This window comes from Scyliorhinus torazame, chromosome 16, assembly GCF_047496885.1.
Source record: "Scyliorhinus torazame isolate Kashiwa2021f chromosome 16, sScyTor2.1, whole genome shotgun sequence".
NCBI lineage: Eukaryota > Metazoa > Chordata > Chondrichthyes > Carcharhiniformes > Scyliorhinidae > Scyliorhinus > Scyliorhinus torazame.
Genome location: NC_092722.1, coordinates 179931209 through 179952782, shown reverse-complemented (window position 1 = coordinate 179952782; position 21574 = coordinate 179931209). Strand labels below are relative to the sequence as shown.

Genomic DNA, 21574 nt, shown 5'->3' with positions numbered 1-21574 from the left:
AGCAATGGAAGGATGCTTTTCTAATTGGAGGGCTGTGACCAGTGGTGTTCCACAGGGATCAGTGCTGGGACCTTTGCTCTTTGTAGTATATATAAATGATTTGGAGGAAAATGTAACTGGTCTGATTAGTAAGTTTGCAGACGACACAAAGGTTGGTGGAATTGCGGATAGCGATGAGGACTGTCGGAGGATACAGCAGGATTTAGATTGTTTGGAGACTTGGGCGGAGAGATGGCAGATGGAGTTTAATCCGGACAAATGTGAGGTAATGCATTTTGGAAGGTCTAATGCAGGTAGGGAATATACAGTGAATGGTAGAACCCTCAAGAGTATTGAAAGTCAAAGAGATCTAGGAGTACAGGTCCACAGGTCATTGAAAGGGGCAACACAGGTGGAGAAGGTAGTCAAGAAGGCATACGGCATGCTTGCCTTCATTGGCCGGGGCATTGAGTATAAGAATTGGCAAGTCATGTTGCAGCTGTATAGAACCTTAGTTAGGCCACACTTGGAGTATAGTGTTCAATTCTGGTCGCCACACTACCAGAAGGATGTGGAGGCTTTAGAGAGGGTGCAGAAGAGATTTACCAGAATGTTGCCTGGTATGGAGGGCATTAACTATGAGGAGCGGTTGAATAAACTCGGTTTGTTCTCACTGGAACGAAGGAGGTTGAGGGGAGACCTGATAGAGGTATACAAAATTATGAGGGGCATAGACAGAGTGGGTAGTCAGAGGCTTTTCCCCAGGGTAGAGGGGTCAATTACTAGGGGGCATAGGTTTAAGGTGAGAGGGGCAAGGTTTAGAGTAGATGTACGAGGCAAGTTTTTTACGCAGAGGGTAGTGGGTGCCTGGAGCTCGCTACCGGAGGAGGTGGTGGAAGCAGGGACAATAGTGACATTTAAGGGGCATCTTGACAAATACATGAATAGGATGGGAATAGAGGGATACGGACCCAGGAAGTGTAGAAGATTGTAGTTTAGTCGGGCAGCATGGTCGGCACGGGCTGGGAGGGCCGAAGGGCCTGTTCCTGTGCTGTACATTTCTTTGTTCTTGTTCTAATTCAGGAGCATATTAGGTGGATTGGCCATGCTAAATTATCCCTTAGTTAAAAAGTAGTACAGGTTAGATGGGGTTGTGGGGATAGGGCAAGTGAGTGGACCTAGGCGAGGTGCTCTTTCTGAGGGCTAGTGTAGACTTGATGGGACTAATGGCTTCCTTCTGCACTGTAAGGATTCTATGGATTTCTCGCCTGTCACACAGCCCTGCAGCACCTGATCCAAGTGGCGACTCTCCATGCAATGGCCCTGGGCTTTTTTAACTCCGTATCTTGGCTGAAGCAGTGACGTTTGTCACTGGGTAGATGTGTTCCGCCTTCGTAGCACGCCTCACCGTCAGAAAATGGCAGCTTCACAATTCAGAACAGCAGGGACTCTGTGAAACTAAATCAAGTCCTTTACAAAGTTCAAAGCACCAGGAGAAATCTGTTCATTAGTTCTGTGGGAAGGATTGAAGGGGACGAGCATTGAAATTAGCCACACAACGGGAATCGGCCGTATGTACAGCACACCATTTCCCATTAGTTGACAATAATAAACGCGACAAAGACAGATTGCTTACACCCCTGGAAGGTTCACATATGTTTGCAGGAAATTACCAAACACACATGTTGTAATGAGAAGAGTTAGACTGATGTTAGCTTCTCATTAATTATAAAGTAATATCTTTATTAACTTTTTGAAATGTCTTTTGCTAAAATATGCAAATAAGCCTTTGTATAGAGGACATTTGAATTATCCCTTTTCACTTCCCAACACTGCGTCATCTTCTAACTGTGCTTTTATCCTCCATGCTGCATGCAAGAGCATCAAGCCATTGATGATTCTCTCTACTGTTAGAAAGAAACGTTATGTCCCTTTGATGATATCGTCCTCTCTGAGATAAGTCTCTTGATTAAATGACTGGCACAAAAGCACAATTGCAACTACGAAGAATAGTCAGTCAAGACTAATGTTTCACCCACTAGGGTTGCCAACTGTGATTCCATGTATTCCTGGAAGTTTGATCACATGATTTGCCCCCACACTCCGGTCATTAGTCGGCCAACACATCCATCCTTATGAGGCACTGCCTTTCTACTATTGTAGGCCTCGTCAAAAAGAGAAAGGAGGCATTCGTCAGAGCTAGAAGGCTGGGAAGGCTGGGAACAGACGAAGCCTGTGAGGAAGATAAGGAAAGTAGGAAGGAACTTAAGCAAGGAGTCAGGAGGGCTAAAAGCGGTCACGAAAAGTCATTGGCAATAGGGTTAAGGAAAATCCCAAAGCTTTTTACATGTACATAAAAAGCAAGAGGGTAGCCAGGGACAGGGTGGGTCCACTGAAGGATAGGCAAGGGAATCCATGTGGGGAGCCAGAGGAAATGGGTGAGGTACTAAATGAATACTTTGCATCAGTATTCACCAAAGAGAAGGAATTGGTGGATGTTGAGTCTGGAGAAGGGTGTGTAGATAGACTGGGTCACATTGAGATCCAAAAAGATGAGGTATTGGGCGTCTTGAAAATTATTAAGGTGGATAAGTCCCCAGGGCCTGATAGGATCTACCCAAGAATACTGAAGGAGGCTGGAGAGGAAATTGCTGAGGCCTTGGCAGAAATCTTTTGATCCTCACTGTCTTCAGGTGATGTCCCGGAGGACTGGAGAATAGCCAATGTTGTTCCTTTGTTTAAGAAGGGTAGCAAGGAAAATCCAGGGAACTACAGGCTGGTGAGCCTTACGTCAGTGGTAGGGAAATTACTGGAGATAATTCTTCGAGACAAGATCTACTCCCATTTGGAAGCAAGTGGACATATTAGCAAGAGGCAGCACGGTTTTGTGAAGGTCGTGTCTCACTAACTCGGTAGAGTTTTTCGAGGAGGTCACAAAGGTGATTGATGCAGGTAGGGCAGTGGATGTTGTCTACAGGGACGTCAGTAAGGCCTTTGACAAGGTCCCCCATGGCAGGCTGGTACAAAAGGTGAAGTCACACGGGATCAGAGGTGAGCTGGCAAGATGGATACAGAACTGGCTAGGTCATAGAAAACAGAGAGTAGCAATGGAAGGGTGCTTTTCTGATTGGAGGGCTGTGACTAGTGGTGTTCCACAAGGTTCAGTGCTGGGACCTTTGCTGTTCATTGTATATGTAAATGATTTGGAGGAAAATGTAACTGGTCTGATTAGTAAGTTTGCAGACGACACAAAGGTTGGTGGAATTGCAAATAGTGATGAGGACTGTCAGAGGATACAGCAGGATTTAGATCGTTTGGAGACTTGGGCGGAGAGATGGCAGATGGAGTTTAATCTGGGCAAATGTGAGGTAATGCATTTTGGAACCTCTAATACAGGGAGGGAATATACAGTGAATGGTAGAACCCTCAAGATTATTGACAGTCAGAGAGATCTAGGTGCACAGGTCCACAGGTCACTGAAAGGCATACGGAATGCTTGCCTTCATTGGCCGGGGCATGGAGTCTAAAAATTGGCAAGTCATGTTGCAGCTGTATAGAACCTTAGTTAGGCCACACTTGGAGTATAGTGTTCAATTCTGGTCGCCACACTACTAGAAGGATGTGGAGGCTTTAGAGAGGGTGCAGAAGAGATTTACCAGGATGTTGCCTGGTATGGAGGACATTAGCTATGAGGAGAGATTAAATAAACTTGGTTTGTTCTCACTGGGACGAAGGAGGTTGAGGGGCGACCTGATCGAGGTCCACAAAATTATGAGGGGCATAGACAGAGTGGATAGCCAGAGACTTTTTCCCAGGGTAGAGGGGTCAATTACTAGGGGGCATAGGTTTAAGGTGCGAGGGGCAAGGTTTAGAGGCGATGTACGAGGCAAGTTTTTTACACAGAGGGTAGTGGGTGCCTAGAACTCGCTGCCGGAGGAGATGGTGGAAGGAGGGACAATAGTGACGTTTAAGGGGTGTCTTGACAAATACATGACTAGGATGGGAGTAGAGGGATACGGACCCCAGAAGTGGAGAAGATTTTTGTTTAGATGGGCAGCATGGTCGGCGCAGGCTTGGAGGGCTGAAGGGCCTGTTCCTGAGCTGTACTTTTCTTTGTTCTTTGTACACTAATTCAAAAGCAAAAAGATTCATTACCCGATTGGATGCTGCTTGACAGTCAGTCAAACAACCTTTTTTTCCCCCTCCATTTTCAATATTTTTATATCTGGTGAAGTGAAAATGAGAACAAAAAAAATGTTTTTAATGCCTGGGTGATTTTTCTCCAGGGTTGCACAGAGCTGGGTCCCCGAGATTGACCTTCAATTCGTGGAGATTCCTGGCCATCTCTGGAGAGTGGGCAACGCTATCCACCACAGGGTTTGCAACATGTTTGGGGTCAGTCCAAATTGCTACCTGAGGTGATTACTTCAACCACTTAGCATTGGAGCTGACCCCAAATCTCCACTGTGGTTTCAGCATCAAGTCTAGCCTGGAATCAGCCTTATTTTCCCGGCACATAACACCAATCCAAAATGATGCCTTTGGTTACATCTCCTAGCAATTAACTCCAGGTTTCCCTGTTATAACCACAGTGCCTACAATATGGTGGGAATCTTCGATTTCCAATATGAAAGGAGCAAGTCAATGGGCATACACAAGAATGTCTGCCGCAGAAATAGCCCATTCAGCCCATCTGCCCGATGCCAGTGTTTATGTTCTGCACAAGCCTTCCAGCAACCAAATTCATCTCACCCTCTCAGAATAAAGGGTGAAGCAGAAAATGCTGGATAAACACAGCATCTGGGAGGAGAGAAACAGAGTTACCATTTTGAGTCTGTATGACTCTTTTACGGAAGTGTTTCTCCACAGGTGCTGCCGGCCCTGTGAAATTTATCCAGCATTTTCTGTTTTCATTTCTGATTTCCAGCTTATTTTTCTTTTATTCGAATAAATGGATATTCCATTCTCCCACATATATTTATCTGAGGGCGGCACGGTGGTTGGCACTGCTGCCTCACAGCGCCAGGGACCCAAGTTTGATTCCCGGCTTGGGTCACTGTCTGTCTGGAGTTTGCACAGCACCTTCTCCCCATGTCCGCCTGGGTTTCCTCCGGGTGCTTCATTTCCTCCCACAGCCACAGATGTGCAGGTTAGGTGGATTAGCCACGCTAAATTGCTCCTTTAGCGGAATTAGGGGGAGAGGGCGGAGGATTGGGCCTAGGTAGGGTGCTCTTTCAGAGGGTGGGTGCAGACTCGATGGGCCGAATGACCTCCTTCTGCACAGCAGAGATTCTATGATGATTGTATCAGCTTGCCCTTGGATGTTCAGAGTGGAGTCCAACTCTCCTCCACTCCAACTACTGGATGGAAAGATTAATGTTTTGTCCACTAATTATTTAAGCATTCAGTCGCATTGGAATAGTTACACCTGCGCCATTCACGCACGGCTACAACAAAGCAATCGGAAAGTGAAAACCCTCTTTTAATTCAATATTTTTAACATTTATACAGTTACAGGAAGGTTGGCTCCAATAATTGCACTGATGGTGTGAGAGAACAGTACACTGCCAAACAGCATCAATGTTCCAGCAGGGCTCCCCGAGGCCTGCACCTCGTCACCAACAACGGCAGGCTGGCTACCGAGTCAAGGCAGAACATCACCTTCATCGTGCATCTCGAGGAGGTGAGCTTTCCGACGAGAATGTCACATGGGAATGCCTTCAATTATTTCCACTAGCGGCAGAAATCCAAACCAAGTGGGCATGACATTCAATTTGGAGCCGGGCTATTCAGGAATGATGTGAGGAAGCACTTGGTGGAAAGAAGGGGCTACGAAAATCTGAAACTCTATCTTATCCAAAAAGCTGTTGAGGGTGGGGACCCGTTGAAAATAATTGAGATTCATAGATCTCTGTTTAAAAAAAAAAGATGCTGTGGGTTATGAAACCAAAATGAGTCAACGGGGTTGAGATCAAATCAGCCATAAGTTAGGACATCATAGGACACAGTGGTTAGCACAGCTGCCTCACGGCGCTGAGGTCTCAGGTTCGATCCCAGCTCTGGGTCACTGTCCGTGTGGAGTTTGCACATTCTCCCCTTGTTTGTGTGGGTTTCGCCCCCCACAACCCAAAGATGTGCAGGGTAGGTGGATTGGCCACGCTAAATTGCCCCTGAATTGGAAAAAATGAATTGGATACACTAATTTTTTTTTTAAAATCAGCCATAAGCTAATTGAATGGCAGAGCAGGCTCGAGGGACTGAATGGTCTTTTCATTTCCTAGTACTCTTTTGTCATCACCAATTGCATTCGTTATTCGCAAGGAAGAAGAGCAAGAAGAAAACAATTTGCATGAAACGAGTGGTCATTATTAGTCATTAGCAGCAGTGGTCAATATTAACCTGCACCATTCTGACTGAGTGACTAGAGATTCTTTAATGTACAACTTGCGGGAAGGACTGCAATAGCCAGCCTTTGAAGTAGAACTTGTCTACAAGGTTCCATCACCTACCCTCATTCCTCACCACAACCTTTCTCATCCATCTTTTCCCCATGCAAGTGGAAACTTCATTCATTGCAGGAGTTTTAAAATGAAAAAAATAGAATGCTTGCTTCCCTTTTTAGCCACTTCAATATAGAATCATAGAATTTACAGTGCAGAAGGAGGCCATTCGGCCCATCGAGTCTGCACCGGCTCTTGGAAAGAGCACCCCACCCAAGGTCCACACCTCCACCCTATCCCCACAACCCAGTAACCCCACCCAACACTAAGGGCAATTTTGGACACTATGGGCACTTTAGCATGGCCAATCCACCTAACCCGCACATCTTTGGACTGTGGGAGGAAACCGGAGCACCCGGAGGAAACCCACGCACACACGGGGAGGATGTGCAGACTCCGCACAGACAGTGACCCAAGCCGGAATCGAACCTGGGACCCTGGAGCTGTGAAGCATTTGTGCTATCCACAATGCTACCGTGCTGCCCCATATCTGGCCTTTGGCATCTTTCAGCTTTCAACCCTTTGCCTCCAAGGAATCTATTTTCTACCTACTACTTAAACGTAACTGCATTTTCAGTTTCTTTGCTGAAACAATCACTCAAATGTAAGCGGGGCACATTGGGTTATTTTGACGCCCCCCTCTCGACCGCTGAGCAATGCCATCTCCGTACCGTCTTGACTCAAACACGCACCCCCATTCCTTGATTGTCGCTTCGGCAGTACCCCGGAATTTTGTACTGTGCTGGGAGCGCAGGAGAACACCATCAACACCGTCCCCCTCTGGACAGGCCTTATCACTCACACCCACATCCAGAGTTGGAGACAAACAGGAGCAGAAAACACGGAGATTCCCGCACAATAATTAACTAGAAAGGAATGAGTAATGTAATCATTTAGATTCCTGATGCTCAGGCTGCCCTTTCATTACAGTAACTGGAGCAGAAAATGTGATTGATGCATTGATAGGAAAGAGACACAAGGTACGTTGCCATCAACCTACTCAGTGGCTGAGCCTCCAAGCTGAATATTTTACTTGTTTGCAGTTAATTCAATGATCCTTTGTTTTGAGCCAATGAGCCTCCGAATAGGAGCCAGAATTCTGAAACGTGCCTCGATATCCAGACAAATTCCAGTTTTATTCTGTTGAAATATGACTTGGGATCATTCCCGTACATTCGCCCTCATATAACACACCGTGGGCCAAGGCCACCGCGCTGCTCCCTGGTGAGTGACTGCTCCCCACAGGAGCTGTTGGAGTTATAAAAACAGAAAAGAAGCCATTATTATGTTTTCTGCGCTTGTCCGTTTCAGCACTGCGGGGCTGAAATGACAATAGGGAGCAGAACTGATTCTGGCACTCAATTCATCTGAACTCGTTCTGTCCAGTGGCGATTGCAAAATTTAGTTTCACCAACACAAACGATCACCCTGATTCCCCCTTGCCCCCCTCCACCATCATTATGCCCTCCTTTCCTTGAAGACCGTAACCCATTCAGGGCGTCGTTCTCTGATACTTTGGCTAACTGGTAATCCCACATGTGAACGGAGTGAGCTTTGGCACTCACTTTTCGAAGAGACACTCGATGTGGATGTTTCAAAGGGATTGAGTCTGGAAGACGCTTAACAAGGGAGAATATAAAAGGATACAGGGAGAGGACAGAGAAAATGGGCAGCATGGTAGCCTAGTGGTTGGCACAGTTGCTTCACAGCTCCAGGGTCCCAGGTTTGATTCCCGACTTGGGTCACTGTCTGTGCGGAGTCTGCACGTTCTTCCTGCATCTGGGTGGGTTTCCTCCCACAGCCCAAAGTTGTGCAGGTTAGGCGGATTGGCCAGATAAATTGTCCAAAAAAGGTGAGGTGGTGTTACTGGGATAGGATGGAGGTGTGGGCTTAAGTAGGGTGCTCTTTCCAAGGGCCGGTGCAGACTCGATGGGCCTCCTTCTGCACTGTAAATTCTATGATTCTGTAAATTCTATGAAATGGAATTACATCAAGTTGCATCAGTTGAAAGGGGGGCATGGTGTAAACAAATGGGGCGGGGTGGGGGGGTGAATGGAAGAGATGCATTTCTGCAGTCACTTCCACACCCTCCCCCCAAACGAGGATGTCCCAAAACGCTTTGCAGGGAAGGAAATGCTTTTGACGTGTAGTCGCTGTCGTAATGTTGGAAATGCAGCAGCCAATTTGCAAACAGCAAACTTCCTCAGCCGGCAACGTGATCTGGCAGATTACGGCCAACATTTTCCAGTCCTACCGGCAGGTGGGATCTCCACGCACCCCCCCGACCACCCCCCCCCCCTCCTCGCTCAGCGTGTTCCCCGGTGGCGTAGGGTGGAAGGCACGAAAGCCCCCTCTCCCCCCCCACCATACACATCAGCGGGACGAGAAAGTCCTGACGCTGGACAATGGCGGGTTGTCTCGACTGCCGGAAAATACACCACGGGGTGCGGCATGGAAAACCCTGCCCAATGTGCGTTTGAGATATTTATTGTGGGAAAGCAATTGGACAGGACACCGGAAATGAATCCCATAGTTTCATGGAATATCTTATGTCCATCTGAGAGAGCGTGCGAGGCCTCAGTTTAATGTATCATCCCCAAAAAAACAACGGGTGAAGTACCGCAGACCAGGCTGCAGCCTCTGCAGAGAGGTTGTAAGAAAGCTTTTAGGAGAGGAAACAGGCTGGAATCTGGGCTCCCTCTCTCCGTCTGTCTTTTGCAACACGTGTATTGTCTCGTTCGGAAGCCAACATTACTATAAATCTACCAACAAACTGAGATCTCGTAATAATTGCAACATTTTCCACACCTGACCATCCATATCCAGCAAACCAGCTCATCCAAATCGGCGACAACATTTAAAACTCTATGTCTCAAGGACAATCAAAGGACACTTAAACGTATATTATTTTAATCTTTTTTTTATTGGACTCCAACTCCGCTTATTTCTGATACCTGTGTGTGTGACATAACATTTTTATTATTTTCTTCACTTGGGTTTAGTGGTTAATAAAATTAATCTTTCTTTGACTCAACAAAGGATCGGCTCTTTATTGCTTACTGCATAAATATTTTAAAACATTCTGATTTGGAAAAGGCATGTTCACATGTAAAAGAAACTTAAACTGGGGCAGAATTGTCTATTTTTGGGACTAAGTGCAGTGACAGGCAGCTCTGGGGCTGCTTTCTCCGATTTTGTCCCCACGGCGCTGTGGGAACGGTGGCATTTTACGTCAGAAACAATGGTGTAAATCGTCCACTGACCCTCCGTTTGGCCGGGGGCTAGCAGCAAGGCAACGTAGAGCACCCGACTCTAGCTGCCGATACGGCCCGGAGAATGACCGTGACCGCGCATGCGCGCACGGCGGCGGCCGCTCACGGATCCGGCCCGCAAAATAGTCCGCCCTTTGGCCGGCTCGCGCGCCTCGGACCGCCCCACCACAGTGCCCCCAGCCCCTGATAATGTCCTCCCGGCCCGCGGATCGGCCCTCCCCTGACTGTGGCAGTGCTGGACTGAGTCCGCAGCCACCATGCTGAGTTGCCGACCGATGAGACCACACACGAACAACGCCATCGGGAACTCAGCCAGTCGGGGGCGGAGCATCGGGGGGACATCTTCGAGTACACCGCTTCGGAAGGGGCAGAGTCCCCGATTTGGTCGGGAACTGTTGTTCTCCGACCGATCGCCGAACGCGATTTTGGCATCGCCGACCAGAGAATCCAACCCCTGGTGCCTTTCCTGCTGGACAGAATGGTGGAATCCTGTACCAGATTCTGTGCTCAGAAGCATATTCATTATTCATAGGCATGTTCCCCTCTAAATCTCCTGGTGGGCAGGAGAGAGTTAATTCAGTAGGCCAGACAGGTATTTACATATGGCTCCTGAGCCTTCAAACTCACTGGCAGATGGTGGCTGGATGAATCAGTTGCCAGCCCATCTGTCCCTACCAGACCATGGAGGATATCCGGAACCCAGAGGCAAAACACTAGGTCTTCCCTTTGCCATCCATTGTTCACCATCCTCATCCACCACTCCCCCCCCCCCCCCCCCCACCCCCGCCTACTCATGCCTGCCATCGTGCCTTCTCACCCCTACACCCTGCCGTAGCACAGCCCCACCCTGATCTGGACGAAGGTATAGGTGGTCTGATTAGCAAGTTTGCAGATGATACTAAGATTGGTGGAGTTGCAGATAGCGAGGAGGACTGTCAGAGAATACAGCAAAATATAGATAGATTGGAGAGTTGGGCAGAGAAATGGCAGATGGAGTTCAATCCAGGCAAATGCGAGGTGATGCATTTTGGAAGATCTAATTCAAGAGCGGACTATACGGTCAATGGAAGAGTCCTGGGGAAAATTGATGTACAGAGAGATCTGGGAGTTCAGGTCCATTGTACCCTGAATGTGGCAATGTACGTCAATAGAGTGGTCAAGAAGGCATACAGCATGCTTGCCTTCATCGGACGGGGTATTGAGTACAAGAGTCGGCAGGTCATGTTACAGTTGTATAGTACTTTGGTTAGACCACATTTGGAATACTGCATGCAGTTCTGGTCGCCACATTACCAGAAGGATGTGGATGCTTTAGAGAGGGTGCAGAAGAGGTTCATCAGGATGTTGCCTGGTATGGAGGGTGCTAGCGATGAAGAAAGGTTGAGTAGATTAGGATTGTTTTCGTTGGAAAGACGGAGGTTGAGGGGGGGACCTGATTGAGGTCTACAAAATTATGAGAGGTATGGACAGGGTGGATAGCAACAAGCTTTTTCCAAGAGTGGGGGTGTCAATTACAAGGGGTCACGATTTCAAGGTGAGAGGGGGAAAGTTTAAGGGAGATGTGCGTGGAAAGTTTTTTACGCAGAGGGTGGTGGGTGCCTGGTACGCTTTGCCAGCGGAGGTGGTAGAGGCGGGCACGATAGCATCATTTAAGATGCATCTAGACAGATATATGAACGGGCGGAGAACAGAGGGAAGTAGATCCTTGGAAAATAGGCGACAGGTTTAGATAAAGGATCTGGATCGGCGCAGGCTGGGAGGGCCTGTTCCTGTGCTGTAATTTTCATTGTTCTTTGTTCCACATTGTCAGCATCCCTCGCCTCACACCCTGCCCCTCGTTAAACTTCAGATCAATGAAGTGGAGTATCCGGAGTCCAGTAGCACAGTGCTGTTAATCATAACCAGTTTAGCATGGGGCTGGAGGAGACTAACCTGTCTGCTCCAGTAGAGTGGCATTCAGCACTGCGGCAGATGGGCTACATTGCACTCAACCTGAAATCCCAAACGGATTGAGGTCCTCCTAGGGCACATCACTCTTGAACAATCGGGTTTGAGGCCGACGCGGTTTCCCGCTGGCGGGATGCTAGATTGGGAGGCTAACGAGATTTTGACGATCAGCTGTTTAATGAACATTCGTGAGGTACAAATGAACGGCAATGACACTCACACCACCAGGCAACAGGGGAACCAGCCCACCATTCACCCGTCATTGGGAGAATTGTGAAATGCTTTTACGGCATTTTACAGTTGAGGCAACTGGATAGTGATAGAAGCATGAGCATTAGGCTTCAATCCTTCCCTTTCCGAGCCTGGCCCAAGATGAGATTAGCACCCAGAGTGCAGATGCATTCTGGGGTTGTTCAGCTCAGTATGATTCAATGATTTTATCCATTGAGCCGTCCAGGAGGGCCATCTGTTCTGTCTTGTCGAGATATACCACAGGATTGTTTTATTTCTTGACAATAGCAGCTGTTGTGGTCAGTGCCAACAGCCACTGTATAATTAAAATGGAATGATGTATGTACCGCAGGATTCAGTGTTGTGATTTAATTGTGAGAGGCCTGTCAGCGAGAAATAAGCCCAGCGTGATGTTTTGCGGGAGATTTAAGTGATATGGTATCGCCTGAACACTGAGCTCTGTTATATGCTCAAAACACATCACAGACTATATTATGATAGAAAATTGTGGAGTTCCTGGAGGCCTTTTTAATCCATTTTGTAAATTGACTTTTTCCTCGCAGCATGCAGTGATAGACAACAAGAATTTACAGCCAGGCCACCTGATAGGAGTTGAAATGGTATTGTGAATTTAGTGGCAGCGATATTTGTTTTACTTCGTTTCACAGTATGAGGAAGCTAGCACCAGTTGTGGCTCAGTGGGTTGCATTCTTACCTTAGAATTAGAAGGTTATGAGTTCAAGTCCCACACAGAGCCTTGAGAGTTATTCCCTATGCTGACACTTTAGTGCAGTACTGATGGGGCTCTTGCCTTTTGGATCAGGTGTTTAGACGCGGTCCTGGGTCTATGTTCTCAGGTTCTATTCGAAAGCAGGCCTTGGAAGTTCGCCCGGGCACCCTGCCCAATATTCATTTCTTAAGCAACATCAGTGTAATGAAGGATTTTGTGGTCATTGTCACATTACTGTTTATGCCAGCATGCTGTTTGTAAAATTGACTGCTGCATGTCATCCGTTGTAACACCAAGTACACTTCAAAAGTATGTAATCGCTGGTAAAAGTGCTTTGGGACACCCTGAAGTCATGGAAAACGCTAAATAAATGCAAGCCGCCTGTGGTGATTATCCCTTTAAGGGCAACACAGCAGAGTAAGGGTCACCCATCAGGACTCAGAGTGGGGTATCGCCCCAGGGGGAGGGAGCTCCGTCAGGCGGAGGTATTTGAGAATTAGCTGCAAACATGCTGTGGCTCTTGAAGACCACTGTAAATAAATCACCTTTTGTTCACGAATGAAGTCTGTGAAAGTGCATCACCTCACCTTCCTTTCTGCTTTGATAAAACAAGTTACTTTTGAGTTTGTAACCCTCCCCCTCCGATTTATCGTTCAGCAAAGACATGGTTCTAACGCTTCAATTTCATTCCTCTTCTCCACTAAGCCCTTACATCTACTCCCCCTTCCCATTTCCTCATATCTCCATTGAGTTGAAATCATAGTCTCCAACTCTAGCTGTAGATAGGTACAACAGTCTAGTGGTTGTGCTCCTGTCCTATCAATGTAGAAGACATATGTTCAAAGTCAACAATGGCAACGTGCGACACTGAATTCAATGAATCTTCTCATCTCGCTCCAGGATAACAAAAACTGAAGCATTGTTGTAAAAAATCCAACTTGTTCACTGATGTCCCTCAGGGAAGGCAACATGCCACCCCCAAGAGTTTCCTATCAAGTGGCCCATTTTTAATGCTCAGAGGACAACCAGAGAATGGATAATAAATATTGGCCGTGATCTACCCGAATGGGAACAGGGTCCTGTAATGCACGCGATTAGCCGGGTGTTTCCCGGCACTTGGAGTTCCGAGAAACACCACATTGTTAAAAGCTATTCGAGTTGATCCGGCCAAGGCCGCACTTGTCCCATTTCCTGCACTGAAGATCTATACTCACCGGAACTCCTCAATGCAGGATGAGCTCAGGACACCATTTTTAAATGGCGTCCTCATCTCATGACCTCCCGGTGCGACCCCGAACCCCGTCGCTGAAAGAATGTCAGCCTGGCACCCTGGCAGTGCCAGGCTGGCATCCAGGTGGCACTGCCAGGGTGCCGTTCTGGCAGCGCTAAGGTGCTCAGGTGGCATCAGGAGTTCCTGGGTGCTGCCCTGCCCAGAGGGAAAGCACCTGGGGATCGCCGATCGCCTGGGAGACAGATACGAGTGCTGTTCCATCTGTTCCCCATTTGTGGAATCCAGCACTGAACGGCGCTCACCCGAGATCTCCAAAGTGAGGGAGTTAGAACCCACGCCTGGGATAGAACGTGGCAATGCATATTAGATTGAAACTAGGGGCACGATTTTACGGCCGCGACTGAGCGAGAGCGCGACCCGGCCGTTAGTTCATGGGAGAGGCCAAAATCGAGAACCACGCTGGCGCCGATCGATTTACTATCGAATCACCCCTGGCCCATTGGCGAAATTGAAATCCCGCTGTGGCATGGCGAAAAACCAATCATCACCACTAAAGCCAATCTCCATACAATTAACGGGAGAAACCTCCTACCTATCGGCCTCCTGTGATCTAACAAGTGGTCACGCGGGCGCCGATTTGTACGCCTTTAAAAATGTGAAGCTGCTGGAAAGGCTGCAGTGGGGATCCGAGGTGGTGAGTAGCCATCTTCGCTCCTAGTCAATGAGCCCGGGGGCACTAAGGTTGCTGCCCCGGTGCCCGGGTGGGGTAGTGGGGGGGGGGGGGGTCCTGGGCCGGGGCGGGGGGGGGTTGTCTCTGCCATGCCACCCCCTGGACAATGTATACCCATTAAGGACAACCCCAACCCCTGCCTATCTGTCCCACCATCCACCCACAACTCCCACTGACCATGGAGGCCTCTGGCTGCGCGGCTGAAGGCTATTACTAATAGGGAATTGGCAATCAAGGTTTCGTGAGCACTTCGCAGCTCCCAAGTTGACTCCTGTGGGTGGGCGGGCCATGTAGCATGTGGGAGTTATTGCCTCGCATCACAATCAGACTGTGATGCCTGGACACTGTGCCTGACCACTGCAGGAAGCACCATAACAGACGTGGAAGCCAGCATCCGAACATGCGGGGGCTGGGCCCCAGCACCGGGGTCATTTCCGTGACCAGTGGGTGGGTGTGTACACCGAGGAGGGGACTAGTGCCCGGTCCAGGTGATGTTAGGAGCGGGTGTCTGGGGTACAAAGAACAAAGAAATGTACAGCACAGGAACAGGCCCTTCGGCCCTCCAAGTCCGTGCCGACCATGCTGCCCGACTAAACTACAATCTTCTACACTTCCTGGGTCCGTATCCCTCTATTCCCATCCTATACATGTATTTGTCAAGATGCCCCTTAAATGTCACTATCGTCCCTGCTTCCACCACCTCCTCCGGTAGCGAGTTCCAGGCACCCACTACCCTCTGCGTAAAAAACGTGCCTCGTACATCTACTCTAAACCTTGCCCCTCTCACCTTAAACCTATGCCCCCTAGTAATTGACCCCTCTACCCTGGGGAAAAGCCTCTGACTATCCACTCTGTCTATGCCCCTCATAATTTTGTAGACCTCTATCAGGTCTCCCCTCAACCTCCTTCATTCCAGTGAGAACAAACCGAGTTTATTCAACCGCTCCTCATAGCTAATGCCCTCCATACCAGACAACATTTTGGTAAATCTCTTCTGCACCCTCTCTAAAGCCTCCACATCCTTCTGGTAGTGTGGCGACCAGAATTGAACACTATACTCCAAGTGTGGCCTAACTAAGGTTCTATACAGCTGCAACATGACTTGCCAATTCTTATACTCAATGCCCCGGCCAATGAAGGCAAGCATGCCGTATGCCTTCTTGACTACCTTCTCCACCTGTGTTGCCCCTTTCAATGACCTGTGGACCTGTACTCCTAGATCTCTTTGACTTTCAATACTCTTGAGGGTTCTACCATTCACTGTATATTCCCTAACTGCATTAGACCTTCCAAAATGCATTACCTCACATTTGTCCGGATTAAACTCCATCTGCCATCTCTCCGCCCAAGTCTCCAAACAATCTAAATCCTGCTGTATCCTCTGACAGTCCTCATCGCTATCCGCAATTCCACCAACCTTTGTGTCGTCTGCAAACTTACTAATCAGACCAGTTACATTTTCCTCCAAATCATTTATATATACTACAAAGAGCAAAGGTCCCAGCACTGATCCCTGTGGAACACCACTGGTCACAGCCCTCCAATTAGAAAAGCATCCTTCCATTGCTACTCTCTGCCTTCTATGGCCTAGCCAGTTCTGTATCCACCTTGCCAGCTCACCCCTGATCCCGTGTGACTTCACCTTTTGTACTAGTCTCCCATGAGGGAACTTGTCAAAGGCCTTACTGAAGTCCATATAGACAACATCCACTGCCCTACCTGCATCAATCATCATAGTGACCTCCTCGAAAAATTCTATCAAGTTAGTGAGACACGACTTCCCCTTCACAAAACCATGCTGCCTCTCACTAATACGTCCATTTGCTTCCAAATGGGAGTAGATCCTGTCTCGAAGAATTCTCTCCAGTAATTTCCCTACCACTGAAGGCTCACCGGCCTGTAGTTCCCGGGATTATCCTTGCTACCCTTCTTAAACAGAGGAACAACATTGGCTATTCTCCAGTCCTCCGGGACATCCCCTGAAGACAGTGAGGATCCAAAGATTTCTGTCAAGGCCTCAGCAATTTCCTCTCCAGCCTCCTTCAGTATTCTGGGGTAGATCCCATCAGGCCCTGGGGTCTTATCTACCTTAATATTTTTTAAGACACCCAACACCTCGTCTTTTTGGATCTCAATGTGACCCAGGCTATCTACACACCCTTCTCCAGACTCAACATCCACCAATTTCTTATCTTTGGTGAATACTGATGCAAAGTATTCATTTAGTACCTCGCCCATTTCCTCTGGCTCCACACATAGATTCCCTTGCCTATCCTTCAGTGGGCCAACCCTTTCCCTGGCTACCCTCTTGCTTTTTATGTAAGTGTAAAAAGCCTTGGGATTTTCCTTAATCCTATTTGCCAATGACTTTTTGTGACCCCTTCTAGCCCTCCTGACTCCTTGCTTAAGTTCCTTCCTACTTTCCTTATATTCCACGCATGCTTTGTCTGTTCCTAGCCTTTTAGCCCTGACAAATGCCTCCTTTTTCTTTTTGACGAGGCCTACAATATCTCTCGTTATCCAAGGTTCCTGAAAATTGCCGTATTTATCCAGGGTCTGGGGTCCGGTTGCCAGGGGTCCTAGCCGAGGATGTGGAGGGAAGGGGGTGTGAGAGGGGGAGCAATCAGGGAATAGAGTGTCCCAGGGTGCAAGACACCGCTGGCTGTCAATCTCTCACCCTATCCATCCAATTCCTTACATAATACACGGTATGGTGATACCTAGGACACTGCGGAGGACGCCCTCGCGGTGCTGCTGGCAGGGCACACGCAGCAGCCCATCCGCAGGGTCCCGCCCCACATCCTGAGGACCCAGCCACCCATCATGTCAGGGACGGACCCAGAGCGGGAGGCCGGCAACGGACAAGCTGTACAAGCGTCGCTGATCTTTTTAACAAATGACGGACAGCATGTGCCAGGGGGCTGGTGCCAACCCACCCATGCAGCCTGGTGGAGGTCGTTGATCTTCTTACAAGTACCGGTCTTCCTAGTTACTGACGCTCCCCGAGCTGCCACCTCCTCCCAGGCGACACTGGCATTCCTGTGGCTGACCCTCCGAGCCCCTCGGGTGAACAGGGCTTCCCATCTGGACTCCATGTCCAACAATCTGGCCTGGTCGGCATCCCCGAATCGGTGGCATGGCGGGGCACTGTGTGGGATTGGCTCTGCGGGATCGGTTTAAGTGCTATTCCCCCTTGCTGGCAGGGAGCAGACGGGCATAGTTCCAGAGAATCAGCCGGCAGGAACATCATTTGCGACGTGAAGCTGGTGGGGCCTCGTTAAGTGGACCAATTAACATTTGATACTGGTGATGCCTCACCAGGCCGAGTTTTGAGAAGCTCGCGGCAGTTCCCACTTGCTATTGTTATATTTTAAATAATGACTTATCTAAAATATATGTATTACTCTTGAATCCACCAGGATGATAAAATGACCAATAGTCTTCTTGTTGAAAGATGAACTATTTAATGAGTAATAAAATAATAAACTGTGAGTCCTTTTACTCATGATGTGGAGATGCCGGCGTTGGACTGGGGTGAGCACAGTAAGAAGTTTTACAACGCCAGGTTAAAGTCCAACAGGTTTGTTTTGATGTCACTAGCTTTTGGAGCACTGCTCCTTCCTCAGGTTCACCTGAGGAAGGAGCAGCGCTCCGAAAGCTAGTGCCATCGAAACAAACCTGTTGGACTTTAACCTGGTGTTGTAAAACTTCTTACTGTCCTTTTACTCAATACTAGACTAACAATACAGAATTAAAGTACAATACAGATAACTATATAACTATACACTATTATAACAAACTAGTTCTAACTTCTCTCACTCTAGCTATTCTATGTCTTGTTTGTTCACTGTACTGAATCACTTCTCATCATCATCTGACTTAGAAAAGCGGGAAATCAGTTCTTATAGTATCTGACTGTGAGCCATCTAGTGTTGAAATGACTGTACTACATTTACATACATTGATCATGTATATTGATATCTGAATATCACTACAGCTACCACACTCAGAAACTTTCCCTCGCTGCCTCACTCTAATGTGTAGATTTGCCAAAAAGTGATCTCGCGAGGTCTGGTGAGCCGGGTCGACCCCGGAAGAGGGATCTCCCGGCATCTACCGGCGCTGCCAAGCTGCCTTTTGGCGCATGGCGGCTGGTAGCTCAGGCCCATTATCTAGCCCCTGACATCCAAGAAGAAATGATGATTAAAAAGTACTTGCCTCCCCCCCGTTTCCCCTCCCCACTCCACCCCGCCCCAATCTAAAGTCTTTAAAAGCCAATCTTGGTACAGCCTGTGTATGGGTTTATTTCGCTTTCTGCCCCAACCTTTCCAACCATGGTGGCATTTCATGGACCTTATGGTCCTCATCGACATTTTGTGTTCCAACTTATCTCATAATCTCCGATATTTCAACGTGGTTTGGGGAAGGGTGCTGTACTTTTGACACGAGTTTGTAGGCACATTGAAAAGTGCCGCATTTTCTATAGTTGTGTAGGTTTTGCTGTCTTCAAAGTAAAGATAGGAATCAATACAGAAACAGCTAGGCAGTGCGACGTCTTTGAGAAAAGATATCCCAAAGCATTTTACAGCAAATGAACTGCTCTCCCTTGGACTCCAGTCACTGCTGTTTGGGTCCACCTTACTGGAAATGTCTTTGCTCCCTGTGGGCAACTTGCACCAAGCTACAGGCAATGTCCATAACCCAGCAGCCTACCTTGTCCAAACAAATCGACTTACAATCAGGAGACGCTCCAATAGTTGGATCCCCTGTTGATAGTTAATCTATATTTTAAATGGAGACTAAAACAGCAATAGGAAAGAAAGCCACTCTGCCTGACCCAATGTGCTGGGAGATTGAAGCAGTTTTTTAAACACTATCTCCCCCAACAATCAGTGCAAAGAACTCATGGACATCTTTGTCACAAAGACTGAGACCATCCATTCAGCTGACTACGAACATATGAATTAGGAGTAGGCCACTTGGCCCCTCGAGTCTGCTCCTCCATTTGACAAGATGATGGCTGATCTAATTGTAACCTCAACTTTGCATTCCTGCCTACCCCGCCCGATAACCTTTCAACCCCTTGCTTATCAAGAATCCATCTACCTCTGCCTTAAAGGTATTCCCTGCCTCAACCACCTTTTGAGGAGGAGTATTCCGAAGTCTCACAACCCTCTGGGAGAATATTGTTCGTCTTATCTCTGTTTTAAATGGGCAGTCCAAGTGGACCCCCCACCCCCCCCCCCCCCAGCCCGCCTTTACCTACTTTTACCAAAATCCACAACAAGGACTGCCCCGGCAGCCCATTGTGTCAGCATGCTCTTGCCCCACCGAACTTATTTCCTCTTATCTCGACTCTGTCCTCACTCCTCTGATCCATTCCCTCCCCACCCTCACCCGGGATTCCTCTGATGCCCTGCGTCATATCGACAGCTTCCAGTCCGCGGGCCCTAACCGCATTCTATTCACCATGGATGTGCAATCGCTCGACACCTCCATCCCACACCAGGGTGGCCTGAGAGCTCTTCTCTTCTTTCTCGAAAAGAAGCCCGGACAATTCCCATCCACCACCACTCTCCTCCGCCTGGCTGAACTCGTTCTATCTCTCAACAACTTCTCCTTTAACTCATCTCACTTTCTCCAAATCAAAGGTGTAGCAATGGGTACCCGCATGGGTCCCAACTACGTTTGCCTTTTTATGGGGTATGTGGAACATTCCTTGTTCCAGGCCTATCCGGGTTCCCTCCCACAACTCCTTTACAGGTACATTGGTGACTATTTTGGTGCCGCTTCAGGCTCTCGTCCGGACCTGAAAAATTCATCAACTTCGCTTCCAGTTTCCACCCCTCCATCACTTTCACCTGGTCCATCTCAGACACTTCCCTGCCCTTCCTTGATATTTCTGTCTCCATTTCCGGCAATAGACTATCTACTAATAACCACTAAAATCTCACTGACTCCCACAGCTATCTGGACTATAGCTCTTCGCACCCTAAACCCTGTAAGGACTCTATCCCTTTCAGCTCCTTTGCCTCCTCCAGCGATGTCCTCCAGCCATATTTTAAATGCTTTTACCTCCTCTGCTCATCTGACAGATTATTAAAATTTATTTGTTCTGATGATGCCACTTTCCAAAATGGTGCTTCGGAAATGTGTTCCTTCTTCCTCAACCGTGATTTCCCAACTACAGTTGTCAACAGTGAGCGGTCTATCCCCCGCGCCACTACCCTCACCCCCTCCCCTCCCTCCCAGAACAAGGATAGAGGCCCCCTTGTTTTCACATTTCACCCCACCAGCCCCCACATGCAAAGCATAATCCTCCGCCATTTTCGCCAACTCCAGCGTGATGCCACCACCAAACACATCTTCCCTTCACTCCCTCTGTCAGCATTCCGCAGAGACCGTCCCCTCCGAGACAATCTAGTCCACTCCTCCACTATACCCAGTACCTTTCCTATCACCCATCGCACCTTCCCATGCAATCACAGGTGTAACTGCCCCTTTACCTCTTCCATGCTTCACATCCCAGGCCCAAAACACTCATTCCAGGTTAAGCAGCGTTTCACTTGCACCTCTTTCAATCTGGTCTACTGCATTCGCTGCTCCCAATGTGGTCTCCTCTATGTCGGCGAGACCAAACGCAGACTGGGTGATCGTTTGCTGAGCACCTTCGGTCTGTGTGCATTCAGGACCCTGACCTTCCTGTTGCGTGCCATTTTAACACAAGACCCTGCTCCCATGCCCACATGTCTGTCCTTGGCTTGCTGCAAAGTTCCAGTGAAGCTCAACGCAAACTGTAGGAACAACATTTCATCTTCATGTTAGGCACGCTACAGCCTTCCGGTCTCAACATCGAATTCAACAACTTCAGATGATTAGCTCTACCCCATCTCAACCCATTTGTTTTCATCCCATTTCATTTTAACTGTCTTTTACCATTTATTTCTTTCTTGT

At 48.2% G+C, this 21574-nt stretch overlaps 1 protein-coding gene across 2 annotated transcripts in view; it reads left to right on the top strand.

Annotated features, from left to right (window-relative positions):
• The window catches only part of LOC140393265 (VPS10 domain-containing receptor SorCS1-like), a 1354213-nt gene that overhangs the window by 1215707 nt on the left and 116932 nt on the right, over nt 1-21574 (top strand). For both annotated transcript variants that reach the window (XM_072479549.1, XM_072479548.1), the window contains exon 18: nt 5491-5662. In XM_072479549.1, coding sequence (XP_072335650.1) covers nt 5491-5662 — 172 coding nt within the window. The remainder of the gene's footprint in view (nt 1-5490; nt 5663-21574) is intronic.